The sequence below is a fragment of the Penicillium manginii genome, assembly GCF_028828005.1.
Source record: "Penicillium manginii strain IBT 31320 chromosome Unknown utg000009l:1.0-3297300.0:1.0-3298630.0, whole genome shotgun sequence".
NCBI lineage: Eukaryota > Fungi > Ascomycota > Eurotiomycetes > Eurotiales > Aspergillaceae > Penicillium > Penicillium manginii.
In genome coordinates, this window is record NW_026643110.1 from 138,600 (window position 1) to 165,191 (window position 26,592).

Consider the following 26,592-nt stretch of genomic DNA (forward strand, 5'->3'; position numbering starts at 1 on the left):
AGTCACATACGCAAAAGCTTGAAATGGGCCATTGACTCATATATAGGAGGACTGAGTTTTTCAATATTGAGAACTTGGATGCAACTTGAAGTTCGATTATATCATATCAATTTGTAAATTCAACACCGGATGCTGCAAAATGACCGAAACTGTCTGTCCATCTTACCATCTCGTACAAGCAATAATAGCATGGCTGACCAGATATACAGGATAATCTGTCATGCCTATTGTATGGCCCTGGAAAGGCTCGATTTGAGAATCGCGAGGTCCCAACCCTCAAGGATCCGCATGATGTTCTAGTCCGCATCGCGTATGTGGGTGTTTGTGGAAGCGATGTAAGTGGGCTCCAGATTCTTTTGGTCAATCCAATCGAGAACCGCCCAAATATCGCTTTTTCTAACACCAGACAGGCTCATTTTTGGGCTCACGGTGGTCTGATCCGGATGGTCTCCGAGGAAGAACCGCTGGTCATGGGCCACGAGGCATCGGGGGTGGTACACTCTGTCGGGACAGCAGTGACGAAAGTTGTCCCTGGAGACCGCGTCGCAATTGAGCCCGGTTTCTCCTGTCGGCGATGTAAACAATGTAAGATAGGGAAGTATAATCTTTGTCCGAAAATGCAGTTTGCCGCCGCCCCGCCAGGTAACCACGGCACTTTGACACGTCTCTTCCGCACGCCCGAGGATTTTGTGTATCGGATTCCCGAGGCGGTATCTCTCGAGGAGGGTGTGCTCATTGAGCCATTGAGCGTGGCAGTTCACGGGGCTCGTCTAGCTGATCTCACTCCAGGGCAGACGGTCCTGGTTCAGGGTTCAGGAACAATTGGTCTGTTGGCCGCAGCGACGGCCAAAGCCTTTGGGGCAAAGGAGGTCTTCATATCCGACATCAACCCGATGAAGCTGGAATTTGCCAGAGACTTCGTGGGATGTCGGACATTCCTGCCCGACATCAAGTCGCAGCCAGAGAAAGAAGCAGAGCGAATGAAGAACGAACTCGATTTGGGAGAAGGGGTGGATGTGGTTCTCGAGTGTACAGGAGTGGAGTCCTCGGTCCAGGCGGGGATTTATGCCTCGGGGCCTGGAGGAGTGGTGGTTCAAATCGGGCTTGGAAAACCGGATCTCAAAGTACCCATCTTGAATATGTGTGAGAAGGAAACTGTCCTGAAGACGGGGTGGCGGTATGGACCGGGGGATTATGAAGTGGCCCTCGGGTTGCTCAGCTCTGGCCGCATGGAGGTCAAATCATTGATTAGTAGAATCGTTCCTTTTGAACAGGCACCTGAGGCATGGGAGATGACCAGGAAAGGAGAAGGGATCAAAAATTTGATCCGAGTGCAATAGTGGTGGTGGTGGTAGAGTAGAGACCTTGGAATATTAACTACTTCATCTACTCAAGTCACACCCTTCATTATTAAGTAAGGATTTCGCGTGTGAAGAGTTCATTTATTTAAAATAATCAAACTAATTAAACATACAGAGTACATACTAAACCTGGCCAAAAAGAAAGAAAAAGATCACTTGCTTGTGATGTGATCTGGCATATCAGTTCAGTTTGTCACACGAACCCTAAAACTGGAATACTTTGGTAATCCAGTAGATCCTAGATCGATCAAAATTGTGTCTATGCAGGCTTTGTGGCCAAGTGGTAAGGCGCGGGACTCCTAATCCCGAGATCGAGGGTTCGATCCCCTCCAGAGTCGAGTTTTTTGTGATTTTATGAGGTTAATTTTTGTGGAGTCCATACCTAAAAGGTGTTATCTGATATTCGCACTCAGTGTTGAATGGTCACCTGACATGCCCAGGCCCCTTCATGTGCGTTGCGATGAGAGTTCCCTCTTTTTCCTTACCTTTGTCCATTACTGGTATAGTAGTACATGAATGCATTGCTCAAGTTCTTACAGTTAGTAACTCGAACTTGGCCGTCAGGTAACTAACTATACCTTACGGTAGTTATTCCTTATCTACTACTAGTGGTAGATAAGGAAATATGTAAGAGTCCGACAATACCTCGGCATGGGCTAGAGGCAACAACGATAGAACTTCAAGGACTGTATATTCAACGACTCTATTCAAGTTGTTACATCCACCGGTTATTACTTAAGTATCTCATACTCTACCCCGTATCCGAGTACTAGTACTACTAGTACTCTATCTCCAGCGACATATACAATACCTTGACTAGTAGTACACCGCCTCTGCCCGCCGATAGCCGAGGTTCCCCCCAACATCCCCAGCTTCTTCCTTGTGATTTAACATTTAACTGTACCTACACTCCGCACTCCATACTCCCTTTCCTTGAAGTTCTTTTAACCCTTGAATTTTTTTTTACTTCCATTCCCCTCCTCTCACACCCGTCATGGCATCCATCGCCCGCGCTTTGCGCCCTTTGTCACGTCCCCTTCCTACCCGCCTGGTCACACCTGCCCACGTCGCCCGCGCCGCCTTACCGAGGTATCTATCTATCACACTCTGAAATCACAACTTGAATTACATTACCTTTCAATGAACTTCTACTGATTGCATTCTTTTTGGTCAATTTCCAGCTCTTATGCATTCTCGACCACCTCTCGCAGGCGAGAGGTTGACCTCTCCAGCCTCACCCCCACCCCCATCACCCTCCTCTCCGACACCGAGTCCATGATGGCCGACGCTGTCCAGAAGTTTGCCACAGAACAGATTGGCCCCAAGGTCCGCGACATGGACGAGGCTGAGACCATGGACCCTGCCGTGGTGGAACAACTCTTTGAGCAGGGCCTGATGGGTATCGAGATCCCCGAGGAATACGGCGGTGCCGGTATGAACTTCACCTCCGCCATTGTCGCCATTGAGGAGCTCGCCCGCATCGACCCCAGCGTCAGTGTTATGGTCGATGTCCACAACACCCTCGTCAACACTGTCGTCATGAAGTATGGTGATGCCCAGGCTCAACGCACCTGGCTCCCCAAGCTCAGCTCCGGCACTGTCGGCTCATTCTGTCTCTCCGAACCCGCCTCGGGATCTGATGCCTTTGCCCTACAAACCAAGGCCGAAAAGACCGCCGACGGATATAAGATCAACGGCTCCAAGATGTGGATCACCAACGCTATGGAGTCTGGTTTCTTTATCGTCTTCGCCAACCTGAACCCCAGCGCCGGCTACAAGGGTATCACCGCTTTCATCGTCGAGAAGGACACCCCCGGTTTCTCTATCGCAAAGAAGGAGAAGAAGCTCGGTATCCGCGCCAGCAGCACCTGTGTGCTCAACTTTGACGATGTCCTCATCCCCAAGGCCAACCTTCTCGGTCAGGAGGGCCAAGGTTACAAGATTGCCATCAATATCCTTAACGAGGACGTATCGGTATTGCCGCCCAAATGACCGGCCTGGCGCTTGGCGCATGGGAGCAAGCTGCTCGGTAAGCCAGCCCCTCTTTCTCCTTGAGCAGATGAATAGTTCTACCTTACTTGTTTCACATCTAACCATTGATTTCCTCTCAGATACGTCTGGAACGACCGCAAGCAATTCGGCCAACTGATTGGCGAATTCCAAGGTATGCAGCACCAGATTGCACAGGCGTACACCGAGATTGCGGCCGCGCGAGCCTTGGTTTACAACGCTGCCCGTAAGAAGGAGGCCGGTCAGGACTTTGTGCAGGATGCCGCCATGGCCAAGCTGTACGCTTCACAGGTTGCCGGTCGCGTGTCCGGATCAGCTGTCGAGTGGATGGGCGGCATGGGTTTCGTGCGCGAAGGCACTGCGGAGAAGATGTTCCGTGACAGCAAGATCGGAGCGATCTATGAGGGTACTAGCAATATTCAATTGCAGACAATCGCGAAGGCTCTGCAGAAGCAGTACACCAACTGAACAGGCCGTGGAAGAATATGAATATGAATATCAAGATAAATCTAAATAGAATGGTTGTTCTTCTATACTGTACTCCAACTTGAATGTATACTTTTTATACTCAACTCAATTAGGAAGTCAGGGAGAGTCAGTCGCACCTTCCCTTCTCACTAGTACCTTCCTCCGTTGGCTTCGAGTTCGTTCGAACGACCTCATTGACCTCTTCCTCTTTCCTCTTTCCTCTTCCTCTTCCCATTCTCCTTCTCTTTCCCTAGTCCACTGCAAAAGAGATACCCTACCTCGAGATGGCTCAGGTAGTGCGGATTCCAAAGGGTCTAGCATGTTCGTTCCTGTTGATCCTCTCAAGCTGCAAATATAGATGCTGACTTCCTCAGTTTGTCCCAACTGCGCTAACTGTCTATACACCAGACCAATCGACCCTGACGATCTGGGTCGAATCGGTGAACGTCTTACCGGCTATTGTTATACCTGCCCTTACCTATGCCCGGTTTCATGGCTTATGAAGAAGGGTAAAAACGACAAAACCAAAGAAGACTCGGATTCGGACTCGGGCTCGGACGATAGACATATCGGCGTGAAGTTTGAAAGAGAGAAAGCCCAGAAGGAGTTACTTGAGCACGACATTGACGACGATACTGTCGTGGGAAATGCTACCATTCAACATGCTGCCGTCGAAGATGTCGTCGAAGATGCCGCGGTCGAAGGGGCTTCCGCTTGCCACCCCCGGCCAATATGATTCTTTCGTTCGACCCGGATGATATTCTCTGGCAAGTAATCATCGCGGGCGTTAACGATGAGATCTATCGACTGTAAAATGATCCGGTTGCCTGTCTATTGGCCGACGGGAAGAAAATGGGATATCAAACTGAGTCACGTTAAATGTATCTACCAGCCTTCGGGGACTTTAGGTAGTCCTGAAAATATGGCCCAGGGCAGCTTTTAACGATCAATCAAACTCCACTGGTATTCATGAGGTAAATTCTATCAAGTTCCAGGCCCTTAGTCTAATCTCACAGTGAAATATTTTGCAGAACACGGAGGTATAGAACAGGGAAGAAGGAGAGTTTCCCAGGTAGACTCTTCTGAAACAGGGTAATGTAAAGGACAAGGAGAGCATACCGTCTGAACAATATTCCTAGCTCAGAAACTAGGACTCGGTATAACTCTCCCCCCCCCTCCTCACTGGAAGTATTTTCTCGTGATTTTGGCATCGGACCTCGGACCTCAGAGATCTTCTTGGAGACTTAAAAGAATTCTTCAACTTGTCCGGCCTGATGGTTTGGTCCCCAAGCTAAGCAATGAGAGAGGCGTCCCGTTGAACGTTTGGTGGTGTCATTTGAGTAGACAAGTCAAACGATATCGAGATTGCTCAAACCGGGCCAGCCCTGGCAGCTTCAGACCAAAGTGTTAAGCCAAATAGATACATTACTTTCGATTCACTGCGATTTGAATCCTCAATAATATACATTAGAGGCTGTCTGAGCCCGATCCGGAAATCCACCCGGGGGGCCTGGTGTGGGCGACGCTTCCTCCTCACTGTCGTCATCGCTGCCGAAATGCAAGTCTTGATGTTCATCCGGTGGAGCTCGCATGCGCAAGAGTTGATCTGTGTCTATGGATGGCGGAGTATAGGGCGCAGGCGGAGTGTGGATGTCACGTCCTGACGGTAGATTGGCCAATAAAGGAGCGGACGGGGGAATTATTTGGGTATTGATCTGTGCACAGTGTTAATAACCGAGCAATCGAAGAGTTGGACGAGTACGACTCACGGTATCATTCATTTTCGTCCACTTTGTGTCGAGCATGTCAATCACATTTCCTTCTTCGCCGCGGCCAGCATCATCTCCAGGATCCAAGGAGCCCTTAGCACTGCGAGAACCACCAGCATCCTTGCCAATCTTCCGTTCTTCCCGCCGCTCCGCCCATTCCCGTTTTAACCTGGAGAATCCACCTTTGCTAGGGGCGTTACAAGCTCCATCTGCCTCGGGAGAAGGACCCTGGCCACGTAATCCAAGAGCTGATCTTGCAGCCTTTAGCCAAGCAATACCTTCGCCGGTCTTCCCAGCGAGCTCAGCATCCACGCCAAAGAATCGACAAGCCCGCGCACGAGCCACACGACCCAACGCCCCAGCATAACGAGTCACATCTTCTTCCACCTGAGCTGACTTCCCAGCTCCAGGACCCACAGCCCCCAGCCCCGCCGCTGCTTGTTCTGCATACTCTGCCGCGCGAACGCAGAGTCGAGCGAAAAGTAAAGCGCGCACTTTGGGAATCTCTGGGGCGCGAACCATCCATTCCCGATCATTCGGATTGCGGGCCTGAATACACGCCGCGACATGCGCATCATCCTTCAGCACTGCCAGTAGAGTAGCCTCGGCCAATGCCAGCGAGGAAAGCGCGGACTGGGTAGATGCGTTGAGATCCGGAATCGCGGACGCTGTCGCCGCGGTAAAAAGCGGGGATGTCGCAAGGAGACCGTGGACAGAGCTCGCGAGAAGCAAGTTTTTAGTTGCGGTTTGGACTGCCGCAGTGCGCTGCTCGGGGGTCGGCGTGGTAGACGCGTAGAGAGATTCGACGACACCGGCCCGCGCGAGTCGACTCAGCACGTAACCCAAAGTCGTGAGCGTGAACGCGATCTCAAAGTCGATTCCTCTTCCAGAGATGCGTCCGTTACGGGTACGGCCAGGGACAGCCCCTGAGGTAGTCGCATTTGGCCTGATGTTGATTGCACTACTAGCCGACAAGGTAGGTTTCCACTCGGACTCGATGTCGGCGCGCACCGTGATGTCAATTTCCTCTGCGTGGGTATCAGTTTGAATCGATTGACCTCTCAGACCATGTGAGATGGCAAAGAGGTAAGGGATATATTCGTTGAGGGCGGATAGGACAGTTTGGAGGTGGGCATCCTGGCGGGGGCCGTGGGGGAGGCGCTTATGCGCTTTCAAGGTGAGACGAAGGGCATGACGGGCGGTTGACGCGGATTGAGGGAGAGATGGGTGTGTGGAGGAGGAAATGAATGTCTGGAAGGACAGCGGCGAGGTTGTGGGAAGTGTGAAGGTGTATACCATGGTGGCAGTGGCAGTGGTGAGTGGAGGTGGAGGATGGAGAAACAACGCGGGGACTGATGTCACACGTCACATGTCCGTGCTCTTGGCGGCAAACAGTAATACTAGAAGTATAGTAGTAGTATACACATACACATACACATCTATGGAGAGTAAGATAGTCTTGAATCAAACTGGGCCTATTTATGCCCAAATTAAGAGATCTGTATTTATTTTCTTATTCAAGTTATTCTGACAAGTCTGATCCAAGAAGTGATCCTCAAAATCAAGCTTCATCTTAGAATGTAGCGAGTACCTTCGGGGCTATCAGCAGAGTAAGATAGTATGCAGTTGGTATTCTGGTTGTATTTAGTGATATGAATTCTCAGTATAGACTGTAGTATTCATTCAGTCTTGTGGTGGTATTTCGCAGCTCTATCATATTGTACCTACTCTGCCTACTAACTAATCACAGCATCGATCTATGAAGCCAAGGCTTGGAGCATGCGCTTGAGACCTTCTTCAAGAAATTCCCTCGGATGCGCAAAGACCATGCGGAACCAACCACTTTCTTCGCTTGCGTATGCATATCCTGCAGCTATGTAGACTCTTTTGTTCTGAAGTTTGGCCAAGATCTCATCATCAGTGGCTGTTGTATCAGCTGTAGCTGCTCCGAGTCGAATCCAAAGGAAGAAAGCAGCATTGGATTGACGATATGGAATTCCATGATATTTCAAAAATTTCGTAACAAAGTCATAGCTTTCTGTGAGACGTTGACGGTTTGTGTTTAGGTAATACGACGTGAATTTGTCGTTCATCAACAGACGTGCGGCAAGGCTGTCCGCCAAGCTCGAAGGGAAGTTCAGCAGACTGATAACAGAAAGTCAGCTATTAGTAGCAATTAAAAAAAAAAAAACAAGAATTTTACTTACGATATCCCTTCCGTTGCTTCCAAAATTCGCTGATTCGACTGACTGATCAGACATCCAATACGCAGCCCAGTCGCCCCAAAGTCCTGTCCATATTGTGTCAATATCATATTGTATCATTGACCGAGTCGCAGAAACACCTCACCTTACTCAGACCCCATACAACATGAATTTTGCCTGGATCCATGATTTGAGCTGCATTAATTGATAGCACCGATTTGAATGGCACTGGGTCTGGGAGATCGGGGCTCTCCCAAACAGAGAGAGCATATATCTCATCGCTGATGAGATGGAGCTTGTGTCTCTCGCAGAATTTCATATATTCTCGCAAGACATGTTCGGGATAGCATCTCCCTATTATTCATTAATCAAGAGGCCATGGCCGGTGGTGTTGGGTGTAATAACAAACCCAGAGGATTGTGGGGCGAGCACAGCAGAAGAGCTTTCACCCTGACACCTCTCTCTCTCGCTGCCAACAGTGCTTCTTCATGTTTCTCGATTGCAGCGAGGCCAAATGGGTCGATCTTGTCGAACTCGACTTCTAACAGTCCAACACTATGTGTGAAGAAGATAAGTTTCATATGAAGATAAATTCACGGGGACAATCTTACCCTGCCCGATCACTGAAGGTTGACCGAAAGGCGTTGAAATAAGGCCGCCCCACCAGGAGGTGTTCTCCTTGGTCGAAAAGAGCCCAAGCAGAGCACTCGAGTGCATTACTCACACCAGAAGTAACGGTGATATGTGATGGTAAAAGGGCCGTGTGAGGCGAGAAATTCTTATTCAAGAAATGGCATATAGCCTCTTTCAATTTTCGACTCCCGGAAAAGCCGTCACCATAGGTCAATGAATGAGAATCAACTTGTATCTAGATGCTTTGATCAGTAATATGCTGGATAGAAGGGAACAATTGACAATTCGTACCTCCGAATTCATGAATTCTTTCATCTCGGTGTGCATCAGAGTCTGCAAAATGCGTTAATGAGAATCATTCTATTAGTGGAATCGCCATTGCTCACGTTCTCTGCTAGTCCAAGATTCACAATCCCCTCAGGGTTGAGAAGCGGGTCCCAGGCATTTTCTAGAACACCAAGGAACGTCGGCTTCTTTCTCGCAAAGGCTTCGCCACGAACAGAGAGGTACGATTCCATATCTCACAAGTATAACCCAGTCGAGATTTTGAGGCGTAATTCAATTAAATCCGACAAAATCCACTTGTAGATCTCCGTGAAGTCTAGAATAAGAATGCCAGACCCATATGTCATAAGAAGGCGCAACCCAGAATCCACTCACACTAAATTGATCTATTGGCTGTTTCCAAGCCCCGATCCGGAATCTTGAGCCGTCGAAAATTCTGTTTCAACCTTAGGTCCGCAATACCCGCAAATCCCGGCGTTGGCGAGCTTGTGCTTTTTGAATTTCCAAAAAAAAAACACAAGAGAATACATAAACAGTGCGTGACTTGGTGATAGTACTAGTAGTAATTCGTAGTACAGAAGCTTGAAGTCTAGCAAATAATTGAAAGTTGGATAAAGTGGATCAATTCATATACACTTGACTCAATAGCCGCAATGGACCCAATACACCGATGTTTCAGCGTCCCAAAAATTACTTCAGTAATTTGACGAGGTAAAATGCATTAAATAGAAGTACCAGTAGTAGATGGTATAGGAACTGGCTAAACAAGAGCACTATCACCCACACGTGGAACAAAGTATAGCACCACGCCAAAAGAAAATGTGATCAAGCCAAGCACAAGGTTCACAGTAGTAGCATCTCCAGTCACAGAAACCAATGCCGCATCAAGAATACACCCAACAACTCCAGCTAGCCCCCAGGCTACCAGAATCCGACCATAGCAATAAGAAAATTGGGTAATTTGAGTACAGCGGGCCATGAGCAAGCCTGGAAGAATACTGAAACCGGCTCCATGACCGAACAAAATAATACAGAAGGTGATTATTGCCAGGAGAGGCTCGCGAGATTGAGAGAGCATCAGAATAAGCATGCCTCGTAAGCAGAATAGAGATGTCAAGGTATTCCGTGCGCCAAGTCTTGCGCTTAGAAATGGTGCCAGAATGCCACCACTAGCGAGTGCGATCATACTCCAAGTCAAGATTTGCATCCAGTCACAGCTTGAGTTTTGCCCGTACCTGGATGCAATTGGTAGTAGAGCGGCGAAGACCGTCATTCCGGGCAAGGCATTGAAAAAGAGTAAGATCGAGAAGAATCTCTCTGAAGAGATAGCATTGGTATCGGTATTTCGAGTAGGGAGAGAGTCTTTCTCAGTGCTCACTGGCAACATGTAGCAAGTGGTTATTGAAGCAGCCGTGAATGTTATGCCACCAATAGAGGTTATCTGACCAAGTCGTGTTTCATCAATCTTACTGAACGAAGCAAGAGAAGCCAGAGTCAAACAAGCCGCTACCCCAGTTGAGAAACCAAGAGGACCGAGGGCGCTCCGAGCCAGCCTGTTGTCGGGGAATCTTTGGTTGAGAAGGATAGATACGGCAAGGTATGTCAGCCCAACACCAATGCCACCGATAAAGAATGAAAAGAGAAGAACTGCGAGATTCAAGGAGGTCAGGGAGTATCCAGCAGCCATGACAGAGACTCCCCAGATAATTGTCCCTCTTGTCGCAACATTCAAGGCACCACTGTCCCTGATCATAGATGTGCTCATCAGAACACCAAGGGATAATCCTGCACAGGCGACCGCAAATGGCGAAAGGCTCCATTGATTCGAAACTCCAAACAGTCGTGGTATTTCTGCTTGGATGGTAGACAAGGCGTAGACTGTTCCCACGCTAAGCAAATTCGTGAAGGCCACGACTGCGAAGGGGAGTCGGTCCATGGTTGATTGCAGGGCAGAATTGGGGAGTCGAAAGATGACGTGAAAGTTGTCAGGGACTTGTAGAAGTGACCACTGGCATTTCCAGAGATCATTGATTGTTGGTCTGCACGGATCCTGCGGGAATGCGCGGCTTCTGCGGCAGCTCAGGGCGGACGCAGATAACGCATGAGCACAGGGGAAAGAGATCTGCCCTGCATCTAAAACATCATGACCAAGCAAAAGGTGTTAGTATTCGTATGTATATTGTCAGATTCTATCTATGATCTATGGTCTATGGTCTATTGTCTATGGCCTATGTTTTGCGTTTCGATATTGTACATTAGTATTATACATCTGGCTTGGAGACTTTGGCGCTCGGTTTCAGCCAGAATTCTTCCGGATGAAACGAGCTCTCAGCCATCCAGTCCAGCATTTGTTCATTCCGAGGTTGAAGCACCTCCTCAAAATACCGGCGGCCCTCGTATTTTGAGAGATCAAGTCTCCCATGTCGGAAGAGAGTTTGGGAAAACCCAGCCTCTCTCTCAATAAACACGGGCAATCGCAGAATGAAGTTCGATAACCATCGGGCGAAATTGCCATTGGTCTCACGGTACTGTGTATTATTCCGTTCGGCAAGCTGGATATTATCGACCGTCCACTGTGTGACTTCGAGGGAATTGGTGGGAATAGATTCCGCACTGGCACGCACGAGGGTTTCGAAGAACGCCAAATTGAGACGTGGATCATTGCGACCCACGCAGGTCACGGTCACGAAGTGATCAGATGGGATTGTGTAAGGAGGAATATTTTCCTCGCTCCGGTCGCGTACCTGGCAGTCGTACAAAAATTGATCGATCTTGAGTAATGAGGTGAGGGCGTCTAAGTTCTGAGAACGAATCGCGTTTCTCACTCCCTGGTGCAAGGCCATACGGTCCACTTTGGTCAGCGTCAATCCCAGTGGATATTCGGTATTATCCCACTGTCTGTGGTTTGAACAGAGACGCAAAAGCTCGAGAAAGGTAACATCCTCGGCCGAGAAACCGGAATTGGAGCCACGAAGGAGATAGCTGGGGAACTCTCGAAGGTCAATGGCCGGCCTAAGTGTAAGACTAGGCCCATTTTTCGATTTTATGTGGATAAGGATGTTGGGTTCGATAGCGAGCTCATACTCGTACGGGCCGGGGGGCAGGGCATGGCAACTTTGATCGTAGGTTTTCTGAGGCCAATCGGGATTGAGTCGGGTTGCTAACCAATCCATCGGTCCGCTCTTTCCTGTGAAGGAAAGAGTGGTCGTATCTTCTCGATTCATAAATCGATCAAGGGCGGCTCGCTGATCTGGGTCCATCTCTAAGCCAGTGTTGATCCAAATGCGATGCAGCGTCAGGTTGACGATTTGGGGAATCTGGTCACGCACACGTTGCATTGTGCACCATCGACAACGAAATATGGAGTCTTGCAATTTGCCTCGCGCATCCCAACTCAACGGCACGTAGTCCTCCAACGGTGTAAGCATGGCAACCATTGCCGGGCTGAGCGGGTCGGTGGTCATGGGGTCGTTCCATAATGCCAAGATAATAAGCAGATTGTAAATATGCTCTCGTGAAATGGCTGCTGCTAGTACTGACGATGCTCGAGGCAGATTGGGATTCAGCGAGTAGAGGAAGATCTTCTCAATTACCTCAACGGGCAAAGTTTCGAGTCTGGACAGAGCACGTCGGCGGATTGGCGGTGCAGCACTAGGGGAGTCCGATTGAGCAGATATAAGAGATATAGCGGATGAAGGCGATCGACTGGATTGAGAGTGCGAAGAGTTACGGAGGAATTTGAAAGGGCGACCGGGGCGGCGCTTGGGTTTGGTTGAGATGGCAGATTTGGAGACTCTATTTAGCGGAGGAGCCGAAGTCGGGCGGGCATGGTCAGAGGCAGATCTGCCGGCCATGGAGTTGAGGAGATCGCAGTGACAAAGACCAGTGACCAGCACGCGATCAAGTTATCCATGACGTGCACAAAGCACAAGGTGGATATAATTGTGATGAAGGCGGAACGGTGGATACACGATGCACGGAGAACGGAGTAACTAATCCCCGGGCTATATACAACCAGCACGGAGTACACAATAGCTTCTTTGTCTCCTTCCACACAGACAGCTAGAAGTGAAGACAAAGTCATAAATGCCAACCACGCGTGGCATTGACGTACCTCGATCCAAACCCATCAAAGTGACATTGAAACATTGAGACTGAGTGAAGGGCGAAGAAGGAAACAGAAAACCTCACCTATCAATCCACCATAAGATTCAGGATCAATTCAAAAAACATGACCATATCGTGCGAGAAATCTCATTGAAGTATGCTTGCCCTAGCACTGTTTCCTATCAACCAGCCATTATGTTTTTGATCACATTTCAAACTATTAGGTGGGATGGAATTGATGGGTGGAACGGATCCAGGTTGAAAATCGAGAGTTGGGGAGTCTTCTTAATTTCCTTGTCTATTTGGTTCGCTATCTGGCCAGCTTCGGCACAAAGCAATTGTATTTTACCTATGTACCCAAAGAAATTTTCAAAGCTAGTACTGTCTAGAACAAAGTCCGAGCCTTGAAAGAGCTTGAGCATCTCAAAGAGGCTTTCGAGATAAAGACTAAAATTTCAGATAGTTTAACGGCCAATGGGCTATAAGATGGCAGTCCCCTATCAGAAGCGAGAGGCACAATTTGAAGCAATCAGAAGTCTGCCTCGTTATTTGTGTCTGACTGCCATTCACTGCTCGAGAACACCACTCTATTGTATTTGGTCATAGCGCGATATTTTGGATTCATCTTTAGACGCAACCATAATTCTCCGCCTTACATTCCCAAGATGGAGAAGCGCGCAGACCGCAAACGTTCAACTAAGAAATCAAAGAAATCAAAGAAATCAAAGAAATCAAAGGCAGGCCATGTTGCTATAATACGAGATCATCTAGCAGAGCAGCTTGTTTCCCGCGCTAGATATCTCTACAAAGAGCCCTGGAACTGGCTCCAAGTGATGGATTTTTTGGAAGATCTTCCTGAATTACTCCGTCGGTTCAGGAATATTGGCCAAGAGGAAGCTGAAGAGCTCGGATACAAAATACCTATCTGCTTCAAGGTGAGAATTCTGCGTATCAGCGAGGTAGTAACAAAAGTGCATGCAAGTATGATGATTCGCGGTACAGCAGAATGGAACGAGCGTATCGGAAATGAAGTCGCGCCAATTCTTGCTAATATGGGCTGTCATGTTGATAGAATTATTATAGATAGGAACGAGGACCGTCCATATCACCGTATCCGGGACTTGGATACACACTGTGGAGAGCTCTTTGTTTCTCCGGTTGTCTCTGTTATAGATGGGCATATCCCTCTCTTGCGACTAAACGGAGCCGTTGGGTCTTGGAACCGCATGAATAGTCTTATTGATGACTGCGATTGTTTGTTGTGCTCTTCTCAGATTGCTGATATGATTAGTTAAGATTCGTAGTTTCCGTCAAATATCATTACTACTGGTACGACAATGATAATGATAGAGATCATAAGTAATAGAAATTGGATGCCCAGGTAATTTGGGATGTAGCAGAATAATTAATGTTGTATGCGAATACTCTTTATATCTGATTCCATAGATATGCTTCGTGTTTGAATCATGTTGCGAGAATAATTCTAGGGTTTCGTTTGTTCTAACATCTAGGCCAAGCGCCGGTAGATTGGCCGAATGATCTTATTTGTCGGTTTTGTATGTGAATGACCAGTTAAGCCTTTGCATTTGACATCCTGCAATACGAAGAGAGGAAATGCTAAAATGCGTGAGGGTACATTAAGTCGTAGTAAGCAAAGCATCTGTTTACGCCTGTTTCTTAACGCCTAAAGACACCTGAGGCACCAAGGTATCCACATGACATGTCTAACCACCGTTTGCCACTGTCTATGAATAAGAAACAGGATAATATTTGCTACTATGCAGAAAGAAGAATCTTCCGTCATCTCACATCAGCTTGATTAAACACTATTCGATCGCTATACAACGGTCACGATCCTTCGCGCGCTGCGGGGATGGCACAGGCCCATGGAGATCCCCAGACCGGATTCAGTCGAACCAAGGTCAATCAATCGCCCCCTCTCCAAGTTCGTGTATGTACGGAATAGTTAGTTACTAATGTGTATGTACTCAACGGCCAATCCCCGGCGGTTCGGCCATTACACCGAGTAAAGCAAGTCTACAATTCTAGATCCGGCATATCCGGGTTGGACAACCCCAAGCAAGGGTCCAGAACAATCCGGGGGAAGACGCATTTGACTGTCCACTACTCCGTACTCCGTACCATGCTTTAGTTTCATTGCCCGTAGGGCACGGCACTGATCACCGCGTAAGGCTCGCGTGGCGTCGCCGCGATGTACGATCTTGTCGATCTCCCATACGAGATGCCCATGTGCAGGAATGTAAGGTCGCATCTCGACTCTCCCATTCTGGCGCCGGGAGTCAAGGGGGAAACACTTGGAGGGTTCCGCACCGCGACCTGGGCTGGCCTACCTTTCGTCGTTTCCGGATCCGCTCCACCTTCGGCGAGTCGACTCGGTGGTCCAAACTTTAAAACTTTTTCGTAGCCTGGTTTTTTTTTTGTTTTTCTATTTTTTCCCTTTCTCCATGGGGTCATTCTGATCACGGGGCTGAAGAAATTCCAGGTTTATTTATTTGGGGTCCAAAAATGACCAAGTAAATCCTTGGAAACTTGAAGGCAACCCGCGTGAATCAAAAGTCCGAAAGGAAGGGAGGACTCGCCTCTGCAAGGGGAGCGACCGGCTGTTTCCGATGAGTTTTCGTGCACGCTGTTGAAGACGTTGACAGCAGTCTTCTATCGGACGTTCTGGAAGAGGCAGTTCGTAGTGAGAGACAGGTGGATCTGAAGTCCATACAATATCCAGTGTACTCAGCGGGCAAGCGGATCCCGACCTTCCTTCTAAGTGAACAGGAGTCAGAACAAGACTTGCAAGCCTTGGCCCTGTTGGCGATCCCACGACGCCACGTCCGTAACCGCCCGTGGCGGCTTGGTTTAGTGCCTGCTGGTGCCCTTTAGTACCTGGTCCAGGCTTCGATCCGTGGGTGGCCTGTGATAGGTGTCAGGGCGCCCCCTGACGTCAAGGCTGTTTTCTTCTTTGCTTGATGATGATCGCATGTCTTGGCCGAGTGGCCGGGGTGGACTTGACAGTACCAGAGAAATCTCGGCAAGCATTATGTAGAATTTATTAGTACTCCGTACTGTATGTACATACTCGGTCGCTCCGCGTCATCTCAGTGTTGCTGGGCCCAGATCGGCGATGGGGAACCATGCGGTCCGGGCACGACTGGAAATAGCACGATAACAAACCCCCTTGCTTCGCGGGGCACCGCATCCCATATAATTTTATGAGATGACATTCTCCCGATCGATTGGGATTGTGTAGATGTGAGGTTGCATGCGTTTGAGATGATTGAAGTAGAAAGGCGGGATGCGGTGACAGTCGGGCGAGTTGTTCCCAAAGCGGACATTCTCCAACCCAAAGCGGATCCCCGATCGGAGTGTTGCCGGTCTCGCAATTCGTTGAGTACAAGTTTGGACGGGGTCGGCCATCGGTCATAAGTTTGCCATGCTTTCGGTGGAGCCGATTCTCCAATTGCGGGATGATGAAGGAGACTCCTTGCCAGGGCGCAGGAGTCGTCAGGGCTCGGGCTCAGAGGTCAGAGGTCAGAGGTCAGTACGCAATGAACAGTCGATCTGCGGGATTTTTTGTAAAGAGCAAGATGAGTCCGGGGATATTGTCGGGAGTAGCTAATTGAAAGGATTTGGAGCACTGAATTCTGGGGCACGAAGAAAAAAAGAGTGGGTTAATGATAACCCACGGGGAAGGAATTCGGCATCCCGCACCCACTCGGTGACGCATAGGGAAAGTCAACGGCGAGCGGAGGGGATCTGGAGAAATCTGGGGCGAGTGAGCCGAGAGGGATGGGAGATGTAGGAGGGAGAATACAAAAGGGAAAGTAGAATGCAGAGTATAGTATACAGTGTATAGTATACTGTATAGTTACTAGAGTGTGTATTGTCAACCAGGGAAACCACGACCAGTCCGGCTCCGTTGCATCGTACCTGCCGTATTTATTGTCGCCCTCTCACTCTTGACTTTTGACTCTTCCGGAAAAGTTGACCTCTCCTCCTTCTCTCTCTCTTTTTATTTCTTCTCCTCCCCCTCTCCCCACCTTTTTTTTTCTTTCCTCCTTTCTCTCTGTACTCACTGTTCTCTCTATACTCTCTACTTTGTGTGTTCCCTTCCCTTCTACTACCCTCATACTCTGTCCAGTGATCGACAATAGTAACTAACACACTCAGTCACTCCACCATGGCAAGCCACCCCGAAAAGTTGGCTGGCCGCCTGGATGCTGTGCAACAAGCTTCCTCCTCCTCCAGTGAAACCCAGCAAGAGGGTATCATCAACCTACCCATCAGTGAAAAGGGCTCCGATAAGGACGACCAACTTGAAAATGCCGGTCCCGATGGTCGTATCATACTCACCGAGGATATGTGTTACGATAAACTTGGTTACTCCTATACCGAGACTCGCAAGTGGTTGATCATTTCTGTCATCTTCTTGGTCCAGGTCTCCATGAACTTCAACACTTCTCTTTATTCCAATGGTCTCGCCGGTATCTCCGAGGAGTTCGGCGTCTCCATGCAGGCCGCCCGCTGTGGTGCCATGATCTTTCTCGTCCTATATGCCTTTGGTTGCGAACTGTGGGCCCCCTGGAGTGAGGAACTGGGTCGCAAACCTATCCTGCAGGCTTCCCTTTTCTTTGTCAATGTCTTCCAACTTCCTGTCGCTCTGGCTCCAAACTTTGCCTCGATCATGGTGGGTCGTGCGCTTGGTGGTCTCTCCTCCGCTGGTGGTTCCGTCACCTTGGGCATGATTGCCGATCTTTGGGAAGCCGATACTCAGCAGTACGCCGTAGCTGCTGTTGTCTTCTCCTCCGTCGGTGGTTCAGTCCTAGGTCCCGTCATTGGTGGCTTCGTCGAGGCCTTCTTGCCATGGCGATGGAACATCTGGATTCAGTTGATCTTTGGTGGTTTTGTCCAGATTATGCACTTTCTACTCGTCCCCGAGACCCGAACCACCGTTCTCATGGACCGTATCGCAAAGAAGATGCGCGAGAGCGGCGAGAACCCCAATATCTATGGCCCAACCGAAGGCCTGTCCTTCCGCGAACGTTTCCCTCCTCGTGAATTGATGATGACCTGGTATCGCCCGTTCAAGATGTTCCTCACTGAGCCCATTGTCTTGGTTCTTTCTCTTCTCAGTGGTTTCAGTGATGCTCTGATTTTCATGTTCATTCAGTCTCTGGGTCTTGTCTATGACCAGTGGAACTTCAACGCCTGGGAGAAGGGACTGGCATTTATCCCCATCCTCATCGGATATCTCATTGCCTGGTTCTCTTGGTTCCCCATCATCCGTCGCAATACTAAAGAGCGCCGTGAAAACCCTGACAGTGAGCGCGCACAGTATGAGTCTCGCCTGTGGTGGTTGCTGTATACCGTTCCTTGCCTGCCTATTGGCCTGATTGGCTTCGCCTGGACCATTCTGCCTCAGTGCCACTGGATTGGCTCCATGATCTTTGCTGCGATCATTGGTATTGCCAACTACGCTATCTACATGGCCACCATCGATTATATGATTTGTGCTTACGGCCCTTACTCGGCTTCGGCTACTGGTGGTAATGGATGGGCTCGAGACTTCCTGGCTGGTGTTCTCACTATTCCCGCAACACCTTTCTTCGAGAGTGAGACTCCTCCCCACCATACTTATTCGCAACACCGGCTAACTCCATTTCTTCCAGACATCGGTGGCAAGTATCATCTTGAATATGCCTCGACGATTCTCTGTATGTGCTCTATTATCCCCGAGAAAATTTTATCTCAAGACCCCCACTAATCGATTCCCAGTCTGTATCTCGCTACCGCTGGTTATTGCTGTTTATATCATCTACTGGAAGGGTCCCGCCCTCCGCGCACGCTCCCCCTTCGCTCAACGGCTTTCGGAAGCCCGTCACGAAATCGACGTGAATATTCACAGCCGCCGGGCATCCAAGGTCCCCGCGGCCTCCCGCGCCAACTCCTACGCACGGTCCCAACAAGATCTCCGCATCCGGGGAAGTCGCCCTGGTTCGCGAGTCAACTCTCGGGCCAACTCCCGGGTGAACTCGCGCGCCAACTCGCGCCGCAACAGTTTGGTGACTTGATTGATTTCAATTGATTTTTATCTTTTTAAGTTCTGTTCTGGACTGTCTCTCCCCGGCTCCACTGTCGCATGGAATCTTGTGAAAAAGCTCCAGTCAAGTCCCACGGCGGCGGTGGTGATAGCTACTGGCGAGACGGTGATCGATTAAGCATTCACTTTTGGATGCAGTCAGGATTTACCGATAATTTTGTATCTTCCTTTCTCTCTGTATGTCTTGAATCGCATGGATCCATGCGCTGGGCGTGGTGGACTCGACTCTTAATAATTATTACTACTTTCTCCACTTTTGTCTGCTCTGCGAATACTCCTGGTCTAGCTGCCTAGGCCCGGCCTTACTCGAGGCGCACGGTGTCGCCGTACTATCGGACTTGATGAATTGGTCTTTTCGCTCAAGAATATCCGATCCGGGGATGGGTGGTAGCATTCGTGTACGCCACGGGGATGATTGCTTTTGCGTGTGCCGGAATGGGCTGGTTACGGATCATATGCTCTAGCTATAAGCAATGAATGTGTATCTCGTGTATCCTGTTGTTCTTTAGTATAGTGCAGTAGAAAGTCAAAGTAGAAAGTGGTAGAGAGGATTGATAACCGTGGATCTGTGGATGGTAGAGTAGCATTCTGGAGAGATCCAAGGGTTGTCCGCTTCCGGTATCAGGGTGCTTCCTAAGAGAGTAGGAGCTGAGTACCAAGTCAATGGTTTAATTTCAGTTCCAAGGTACTAGTACTAGTAGCACTATACTGGTAATTTGTATCAATAATAAGAAATTACTGCTCTGGTTCTAAAAGGCATATTAGTTATCTCCCTTGTCTACCAGCTATGCTATAGTATCAGTATTAAGTATACTACCTAGACTACCATGCCCTGCTTCAATTTTCAAGCACTATGCATATTACCTAGGTATTTGTGAATCTTAAATTAATAGTATTCCAAAGTACTAAATACTACATACCATCATATGTACTAACATAACTACCTGTACTAGTTAGTTAACTAGGGTATGTTGTTTGCTTACTTCTCAAGGCGGTCTGTGCGCGGCTTCACCTTGGAAGCTTCCAAGCTTCCAAGCTCCTAAAGATTCTCTTCATCCAACCATGAGCTTCCTCAGACTGGGTCGGGCTTTGCCTTTGCCTCTGACTCGTTTGTCACGACCTGCAGTCATTCAACTCCCTTCTCAACTCCCCCTTCCCCTATCTCTGCCTCGCTCCCAACCTCTCCGAATGGCTTCCAGTGCACCCGCAGCACGCTTCGCCGAGGGTGAAGACCCGCAACAGCTCGGCCCTGACACCGAGATGCTACAGCACCAAGGCTGGGCGCTAGATGCTGACGGGATGGGCGTGACCAAGACCTTTCACTTCAAGAGCTATTTCAAGGCGGTGGTATGTGCATACGGAGGGGCTCTCTCCCTACTTCCGCAGGCGCAAGGCTATTGATTCTTCCGAGTTGACCTGTCAAATTCTATTTCCGAATTGCTAATTACTCGATAGTCCTTTGTTAACCTGATCGCGTCCGAGAGTTCGTCCAAGAAACACCACCCCACTATGACCGTGGTAAGTGTGCTAGTGAGCCAGTTCCCGCTGCAAACAAAGAAAAGAAAGCCCTGGAAGAGTTGAACTCGAAATTAATTCCCTGACCACGTCTAATATAGCGCATTGGCTCCGTTGATGTCCACTGGACCACGCATCGCCCACGCGGCCTCACTCACAAGGATATCACGATGGCCCGGCATTGCGATCATGGAGCCAGTTTAATGGGTGCCGTTGATTCCGGGCAAGGATTGAAGTGTGGACCCTCTGCCTGACAAGGCAACACGATACTTTCGGAGTGTCAGTGCAGTGCAGTACCAGGACAGACCAGGAGGAGTCCAGAGAGTTCGATCCAGTGGAGCTTTCAACGTTCCGCCTCCACCAGGAATCTTAGCGAGCGCCCAGTGGAGATGGGGGAGATTGAGAAGGAATCGATGAGATGAGATGAAATGAAACGAAACGAAACGAGAGAGAGATTTCCAGGGGAAGACCCATGCCCAGCTAGGCCAGGCTCAATTTTATGCACCTCCACCTCCCACATCACTCGTACTCGTGGGTGATTGTAGATCCCCCCCACTTCTTCTTCCTTTCTCCTGAACTTTTGACTTGAGGGAACTTGCTTCCTTTTCCAGTTCCTCTCCACGTCGAGTCCTTCTGAAACTCTCCGTGGAGTATACCATTTCTAATCTCCTCCGATCAATCCAGTCTCCAGTCTCCGGTCTCCAGTTTCCAGCTTACTCGGCCGTGCAGCCGACCACGTTCGGATGTGACGATCTTTTCCCTCCTGAACTCGGCTCTCCTTTTCCTGCATTCCGCTGTGTCATGTTGTGCTGAACGACCGAGACCATGTCCTCCATACGAGACTCGACGCCGCCTTCCTTTGGCGAACGAAGAGGACATCGTCTGGCGCCACTTCAGACCAATTTTAGTCGCCCCGCTGCGACTCAAGATGATCAGTCTCAGTCGCAGTCGCAGTCGCAGTTGCAATCGCAATCACATCAACAACAGCCCACGCAGCCTACGCGACTCCAGCGCCCTCGACCTAGTGATCCTGTCACCAATGGCTCAGATGGACCAATTCCACTTCAGAGTCCCGTCAAGCGTCAATCGTCCAAGTCCAGCCTGCGCAATCTCTTCGGCCGCGACAAAAGCTCACGTGCGGCCGTCGCTCCCGACAGCAGCACCCTCGACGAGATCGATGAATCCCAAGCAAGCCCCTCGCATATCACTTCGCAGATCGCTACAATAGATGAGACAATCTTGTCGCCGACCATCGCAACCCCACACACGATCGTCTCAACTACAACCTCAACCACGCTTGCCTCCCCAACGACCCCTCGTGCGCGAAATACCCTAAAAACACCTCGGCCACGACCCCCCGAGTCCAAACACTCCCAAGAACAATATGGTTGGAAACCCCCAGCCTTGTTTCAGGCATACCCTCAATCAACCAAACATGATTGTCTCTCCGCGCCCGCCATGTCGGCAGACGCTATTCTGCGATTGCACGCGACAACAGGGAAAAATGCTCCAGAGGATGGGCGAACGGCGACATCGAGTGGTGATTCAAAAAAGAAGGAACAACGGGAGCGCAAACACTTGCGCACCCTGTCGGGTACAATCAACAAGGTCGAATGGACTAAGAAGATCTACGTGCTCGCGACAGCAGGGTTTATTCTCCAATACGCCGGGGACGGGAAACATGATCGATTACCCGAAAAAATGCTTCAATTGGGCCCTCACTCTGTCGCATTCGCCAGCGATGCCATCCCGGGCAAACACTGGGTCGTTCAGATTTCTCAAAATCCAGCTACTGATACCGTTGCCGCACCAGAACCTCCGAAGCCTCGCCTCGCCTCACGATTTGGGTTCCATCGATCCCATGCCCGAAGATTGGCGCAGAGTTTCCTGATGGTCTTTGATGACCCGGACTCGATGATATCTTGGTTGATGGCTATTCGGGCCGAGGTCGAATCTCGCGGAGGTCCTAAGTTTGTGACGGAGAAGCATTCGGAGGATGAGGTGGAGCCTCAGCTTCGCTCGAAAGCAAGTGTACGACAGATGGTGAAGAAAGACCCACATCGTATCTCGAGTTTATTCCTCCAGCCCCAGACTTTGCGTCTGCCCGACGATGACGAAGATGGCCAGTCTGTTGGTGGTATGACATGGCAATCCCGACGAAGCTCCTACGTCTCAGACAATCATCGCTCAGTCATCGACTCTTGTGCGGGATCTGTATCCACCAGTTTGACGGAGGCTTCACCTCCAATGAACAATGATGCCCCATCTTCGTCTTTTTCGTCTTCAAACACCCCGGCCTCCCCGCGCAATCTACCAAGTGAGCCGTCTACCCCGTATGGCCTGCCGGAGGCTGTACTCAGAGAGGTGGATCAGATGATTGGCCTTAGTGGTCTCAGTGGTATGAGTCCACCTGCTTCCAGTCAAGGTAATCGACAGTCGCTATATATGTCGCCTCTTTCATCGCCTGGCCCCATGGGTTCAACTTCGGCCTCCGCTTCGGTCTCAGCCTCGACTTCGACTTCAACAACTTCTCGTACGGACCCTATTTCTGTCGCCCAACCATCGACCAATATACCCGAGACATTGACGCGCAGCGCATCCCCACCAGCCCCGAATTTCAGCGTTCCGTCCTTCAGCAAAAAGTTTGTGCCGAGATCAGGACCGGTCCCCAGCAATCAGGCTTCCTCGCCGCCATCCGTTACAGGCGTCCTTCGACGAGGCGAGAGCACAAGTGACTTCACAATCTCCAGCGTCTCTTCCCCTCCACAATCACCAACTTATAGCGTCGCAAGCTCGCGCCATACCGATGCCTCCGAGCCTGCCCCTCTGCGTCGGGATAGCAGTGGTCGTGTCCTACGAACTTATAATTCCGAAGACGTACTATCGAGAATGGTCCGGACTCAACCTGCGCCTAATTTCTCCCGCGTTCCTCGGGCCGGCGCACCCTCTGAGATCAGTCCCCCACCATCCCGCCCTCTCAGTCTAGTGGGTCGACCTGGGCTGGGAATCTCGATGAATGGCGATACGCAGGTCCCGGGTGTTCCCCCGGTAGAGTCATCAAGAAAGCCTGATTTATCACTGTTTCCAATGCCGCAATCAACCCCGGCATCAATTCCAGTGCCAACCCCCCGCCATCGGATTCCATCAACCCACGGGGACACCCATTTGGCGCAGAGCATGTCCCGTCGCAGAAGCATGCCCGGCTTGGCTGTTGGCCCACCAGCTGCACCACCGCCGAACTGTCCCCTTCCGAGACTCCCTCCGCTTGCCACGAAATCGCCTCCAGCTCCTCCTCCACTTGGTGCTCTACCCCCAATTCCGGCACAAATGTCACCTCCGGCCTCATCGGCAACGAAGATGTCACCGTCGACCCGGTTCTATCAATCGCAACAGACGCAGGAGAATGTTACAGATAAGCGAAAGAGCGTTCTTGCCGGCCAATCCAATGGATATACTCCTAAGGTAGCAGCTGCTCGGCAGTCTCGCCTGCATTAGTTCAGCACTCCTTCACTGCGCTGCAATATACCTGCACCTACATTACGAAGCATATTTCCAGCAGATATGCCCGCCACTCTCCAACTCGCGGAGTCAAAAGTCGCCTTCTACTAAAAATATAATCATAATCGCCATCATCTCAACCACATACATACATATACGCCAATCGAGATGAGCCGCGTCTTTCAACTATACATACATACCTCTTTATTATTGTCCTGTCTTGTCTTATTGCACCTATGCATCCAGCGTCGTCAAATCAATATACCCGAGCAAGTCCTCGCATGCATATACGCCATGGCTATGGGATGGCCATGGTCATGGTCATGGCCCAACCATATATCACCAACTACACTTCATCAACCCATTTACTACGCCGCCACCTTCGTTTGGATCTTTCCATTTGATTCTTGGTTCATCTTGATATACTTCTTGTCTCTACTTGCACATGACGACACCCTCTTGTCTTGTCCGTCCTGTCCTGTCTATACCTGGAATCTCTTTGTTCGAGTTGAGTCGAGTCGAGTTAAGGCCTATTCATTTCCAATGTCGGATATACTCTACTCTCCTCTACTCTGATCTGCTCTGATCCGCTTCGCTTCATACTTGTCTTATTTATACCCCGATTTCTTTTCCCTTCCTGGGTCTATCATGTAAACTAGAGATGAATGCGTGTTGGGCTGTACTATTTGTCTTCTTTCTCTTCTTCAAGCTGTTATCATATCCTTATTAGGGTTTGGATTACTCTGTGATACATGGAATCATCTTACTCCGGGCCGGTATTCCTTTAGATTAAAACTAATCACTTTTTATGCACTATAACTACGCATTAGCCTCGAGTCCTTTCATATCCGCTCAAGTCTTCTAATAGAAGACTGGTTCTTCTTCCGATTTCTACTCTACTTGCCAATAGGCATAAGTAGGATGGAACATCTGTTCCAAGTCACGTCAAGGTAACCCCGCGAAAGAATAGAATCCCATTTTTACCAATACAGAATATGGTCAAATTCAAAGAAAATAGAGAGGATAAAGTATGTTGATCTTAAAAACGCCGGAATGAGCCTCATGAAAGAATACACCGCATGCCATGCCATGACCATGCCGTGAATCAAATGTGAATGTGAAGATGAATGGGAATATGGGAAAAAAAAGAAAGGAAGAAGAATAAGACAAGACAGCTTTCGCCCTTTCAAGAAAAAAAAATACCCCTGTTAGCTTGCTGGTTGTTTGCATTGCTGCCCTGCTCTTTCGAGCGTTTACTCCTCAACCTCCTCGACGCGCGCGGTGAGATCTCGCTTCACGGGCGTCGATGAGGATGCTGGCTCGGCGGATGTGCTGCTGGCTGAGGGGGTGGGTTCCACCGCTGAGGCGTCTTCTGATTTGGCCTTCTTGCTCTTTTTCTTCTTGTTCTGTCGATTTATTAGTATGGGCGGTTTCGAATTATGGTCATACGCCATTGGCATAAATGTGGTCGGAGAAACATACCTCTTGCCAGCCCCACAAAGGCTTGAAGCTGTCGAAAAAGCCAACATCCTCGAACAAGTTCGGGAAGAGCCAAAGACCAGGCGCGACAGTGAAGACAGTGACGCAGAACAAGATCAAACGGAAGATAGACATGGCAAAGAAGAGTCCCAGTAATCCCATCATGCCGACACTAAGATACCACACACCCTGCCGCATGACCATCGGCCACAGAGGGAACAACACAACCGCAAATATACCGGCTACCACAGCGGCGGCCAGGGCCCGCTGCTTCCACTGCGGTCCCTCATATAGCCAGACGTAGTGCATCAGCGGTCCTGTCTCCTGGTGTTGCTCAATTTTCACGGTCCACAGACCCTTTGTGCGATTCTTGGGCTTGGCGTGGTTGTGGCCTGCATGCGGGTCGACCTTGCTTACGCGGAGGGCGAGGAGGGAGAGTGGGAGGAGCTTGAAGACGTTCTCGGCTGAGGCGCGATCGGTCACGGGTGGGAGGAGGGAGTTCTTCTTTCCGGCAGCTTTGGCGTATGCGGGGGATTCGATGGCGCGGATTGCACGCTTCACTGTGATAGGAGAGGAACGTAAGTACACATCTTTGATTTAATAATTTGCGGCGATCTTCGGCCGATAGAAGGAAGTTTTTTTTCCCTCTTTTTTCCCTCTTTCGCTTTCGCATGTCGCGACATACCTTTAAACATATCCTTGCGCTGTCCATCCAGAATACATGTTCGCGGCTTCAGGTTCTGCGACCGCAAAAAGTTGGCCACGGCTAGGGCCTTGGGATCCGCGGGCTGACCTGGCTGAACGGGAACCTGGTGTGTCTGTTGCTGAACTTGTTGCTGAGGCGCGGATTGTTGTGCGTGTTGGTTTTGCTGGCCCTCCTGCTGCTGCTGTTGTTGTCCCTCTCCCTGCGGAGAAGCTTGGCCTTGTTGTTGTGCTTCCATCTGTTTCTGATGCGCCTGCATCGCCCGCATTCGCAACTGTTGGACGTATTGTTCGGGAGATAGACCGAGCTTCGCTGCGTCGGCTGTGAGCTGTTCGCGTTGCTTCTGAGCGAATTGCTCAGGGGTCAATCCTCGTTTGGCGGCTTCGGCAGCGAACTGTTGCTGCATGGCCGCCATTTGCTGGGGGTTTGGCTGGCCGGGCGCGGCCAT

At 49.8% G+C, this 26,592-nt stretch overlaps 12 protein-coding genes across 12 annotated transcripts; 7 read left to right on the forward strand and 5 right to left on the reverse strand.

The window, feature by feature from the left end:
• Positions 1–139: 139 nt before the first annotated feature.
• N7533_011808 (NAD(P)-dependent alcohol dehydrogenase) lies at positions 140–1,340 on the forward strand (the record flags this gene model as incomplete). Its single annotated transcript, XM_057108458.1, has 3 exons — positions 140–151; positions 210–335; positions 411–1,340. 3 exons carry the CDS (start codon positions 140–142, stop codon positions 1,338–1,340), a joined length of 1,068 nt encoding a protein of 355 aa, XP_056953559.1.
• A 1,015-nt stretch (positions 1,341–2,355) lies between these two features.
• On the forward strand, positions 2,356–3,839 carry N7533_011809 (acyl-CoA dehydrogenase; the record flags this gene model as incomplete). The annotated part of the gene is made up of 4 exons (XM_057108459.1): positions 2,356–2,450; positions 2,543–3,294; positions 3,327–3,390; positions 3,473–3,839. 4 exons carry the CDS (start codon positions 2,356–2,358, stop codon positions 3,837–3,839), a joined length of 1,278 nt encoding a protein of 425 aa, XP_056953560.1.
• A 284-nt stretch (positions 3,840–4,123) lies between these two features.
• On the forward strand, positions 4,124–4,575 carry N7533_011810 (uncharacterized protein; the record flags this gene model as incomplete). The annotated part of the gene is made up of 2 exons (XM_057108460.1): positions 4,124–4,160; positions 4,214–4,575. 2 exons carry the CDS (start codon positions 4,124–4,126, stop codon positions 4,573–4,575), a joined length of 399 nt encoding a protein of 132 aa, XP_056953561.1.
• Positions 4,576–5,293: 718 nt separating this feature from the next.
• N7533_011811 (pH-signaling protein PalC) lies at positions 5,294–6,907 on the reverse strand (the record flags this gene model as incomplete). The annotated part of the gene is made up of 2 exons (XM_057108461.1): positions 5,294–5,554; positions 5,609–6,907. The coding sequence occupies 2 exons, from the start codon at positions 6,905–6,907 to the stop codon at positions 5,294–5,296; spliced, it is 1,560 nt and encodes a 519-aa protein (XP_056953562.1).
• Positions 6,908–7,365: 458 nt separating this feature from the next.
• On the reverse strand, positions 7,366–8,963 carry N7533_011812 (uncharacterized protein; the record flags this gene model as incomplete). Its single annotated transcript, XM_057108462.1, has 7 exons — positions 7,366–7,753; positions 7,816–7,898; positions 7,958–8,166; positions 8,222–8,367; positions 8,424–8,680; positions 8,737–8,778; positions 8,832–8,963. 7 exons carry the CDS (start codon positions 8,961–8,963, stop codon positions 7,366–7,368), a joined length of 1,257 nt encoding a protein of 418 aa, XP_056953563.1.
• Positions 8,964–9,490: 527 nt separating this feature from the next.
• On the reverse strand, positions 9,491–10,666 carry N7533_011813 (Major facilitator superfamily domain general substrate transporter; the record flags this gene model as incomplete). Its single annotated transcript, XM_057108463.1, has 1 exon — positions 9,491–10,666. The coding sequence occupies one exon, from the start codon at positions 10,664–10,666 to the stop codon at positions 9,491–9,493; it is 1,176 nt and encodes a 391-aa protein (XP_056953564.1).
• A 325-nt stretch (positions 10,667–10,991) lies between these two features.
• On the reverse strand, positions 10,992–12,584 carry N7533_011814 (uncharacterized protein; the record flags this gene model as incomplete). Its single annotated transcript, XM_057108464.1, has 1 exon — positions 10,992–12,584. One exon carries the CDS (start codon positions 12,582–12,584, stop codon positions 10,992–10,994), a length of 1,593 nt encoding a protein of 530 aa, XP_056953565.1.
• Positions 12,585–13,502: 918 nt separating this feature from the next.
• N7533_011815 (uncharacterized protein) lies at positions 13,503–14,132 on the forward strand (the record flags this gene model as incomplete). The annotated part of the gene is made up of 1 exon (XM_057108465.1): positions 13,503–14,132. One exon carries the CDS (start codon positions 13,503–13,505, stop codon positions 14,130–14,132), a length of 630 nt encoding a protein of 209 aa, XP_056953566.1.
• Positions 14,133–17,029: 2,897 nt separating this feature from the next.
• Positions 17,030–18,920, forward strand: N7533_011816 (uncharacterized protein; the record flags this gene model as incomplete). Its single annotated transcript, XM_057108466.1, has 3 exons — positions 17,030–18,461; positions 18,519–18,563; positions 18,625–18,920. The coding sequence occupies 3 exons, from the start codon at positions 17,030–17,032 to the stop codon at positions 18,918–18,920; spliced, it is 1,773 nt and encodes a 590-aa protein (XP_056953567.1).
• Positions 18,921–20,011: 1,091 nt separating this feature from the next.
• N7533_011817 (4a-hydroxytetrahydrobiopterin dehydratase) lies at positions 20,012–20,718 on the forward strand (the record flags this gene model as incomplete). The annotated part of the gene is made up of 3 exons (XM_057108467.1): positions 20,012–20,296; positions 20,405–20,467; positions 20,566–20,718. 3 exons carry the CDS (start codon positions 20,012–20,014, stop codon positions 20,716–20,718), a joined length of 501 nt encoding a protein of 166 aa, XP_056953568.1.
• Positions 20,719–21,289: 571 nt separating this feature from the next.
• Positions 21,290–23,959, forward strand: N7533_011818 (peptidase family M20/M25/M40 protein; the record flags this gene model as incomplete). The annotated part of the gene is made up of 1 exon (XM_057108468.1): positions 21,290–23,959. One exon carries the CDS (start codon positions 21,290–21,292, stop codon positions 23,957–23,959), a length of 2,670 nt encoding a protein of 889 aa, XP_056953569.1.
• Positions 23,960–25,215: 1,256 nt separating this feature from the next.
• N7533_011819 (Sec62 family protein translocation protein) lies at positions 25,216–26,592 on the reverse strand (the record flags this gene model as incomplete). The annotated part of the gene is made up of 3 exons (XM_057108469.1): positions 25,216–25,368; positions 25,445–26,001; positions 26,127–26,592. The coding sequence occupies 3 exons, from the start codon at positions 26,590–26,592 to the stop codon at positions 25,216–25,218; spliced, it is 1,176 nt and encodes a 391-aa protein (XP_056953570.1).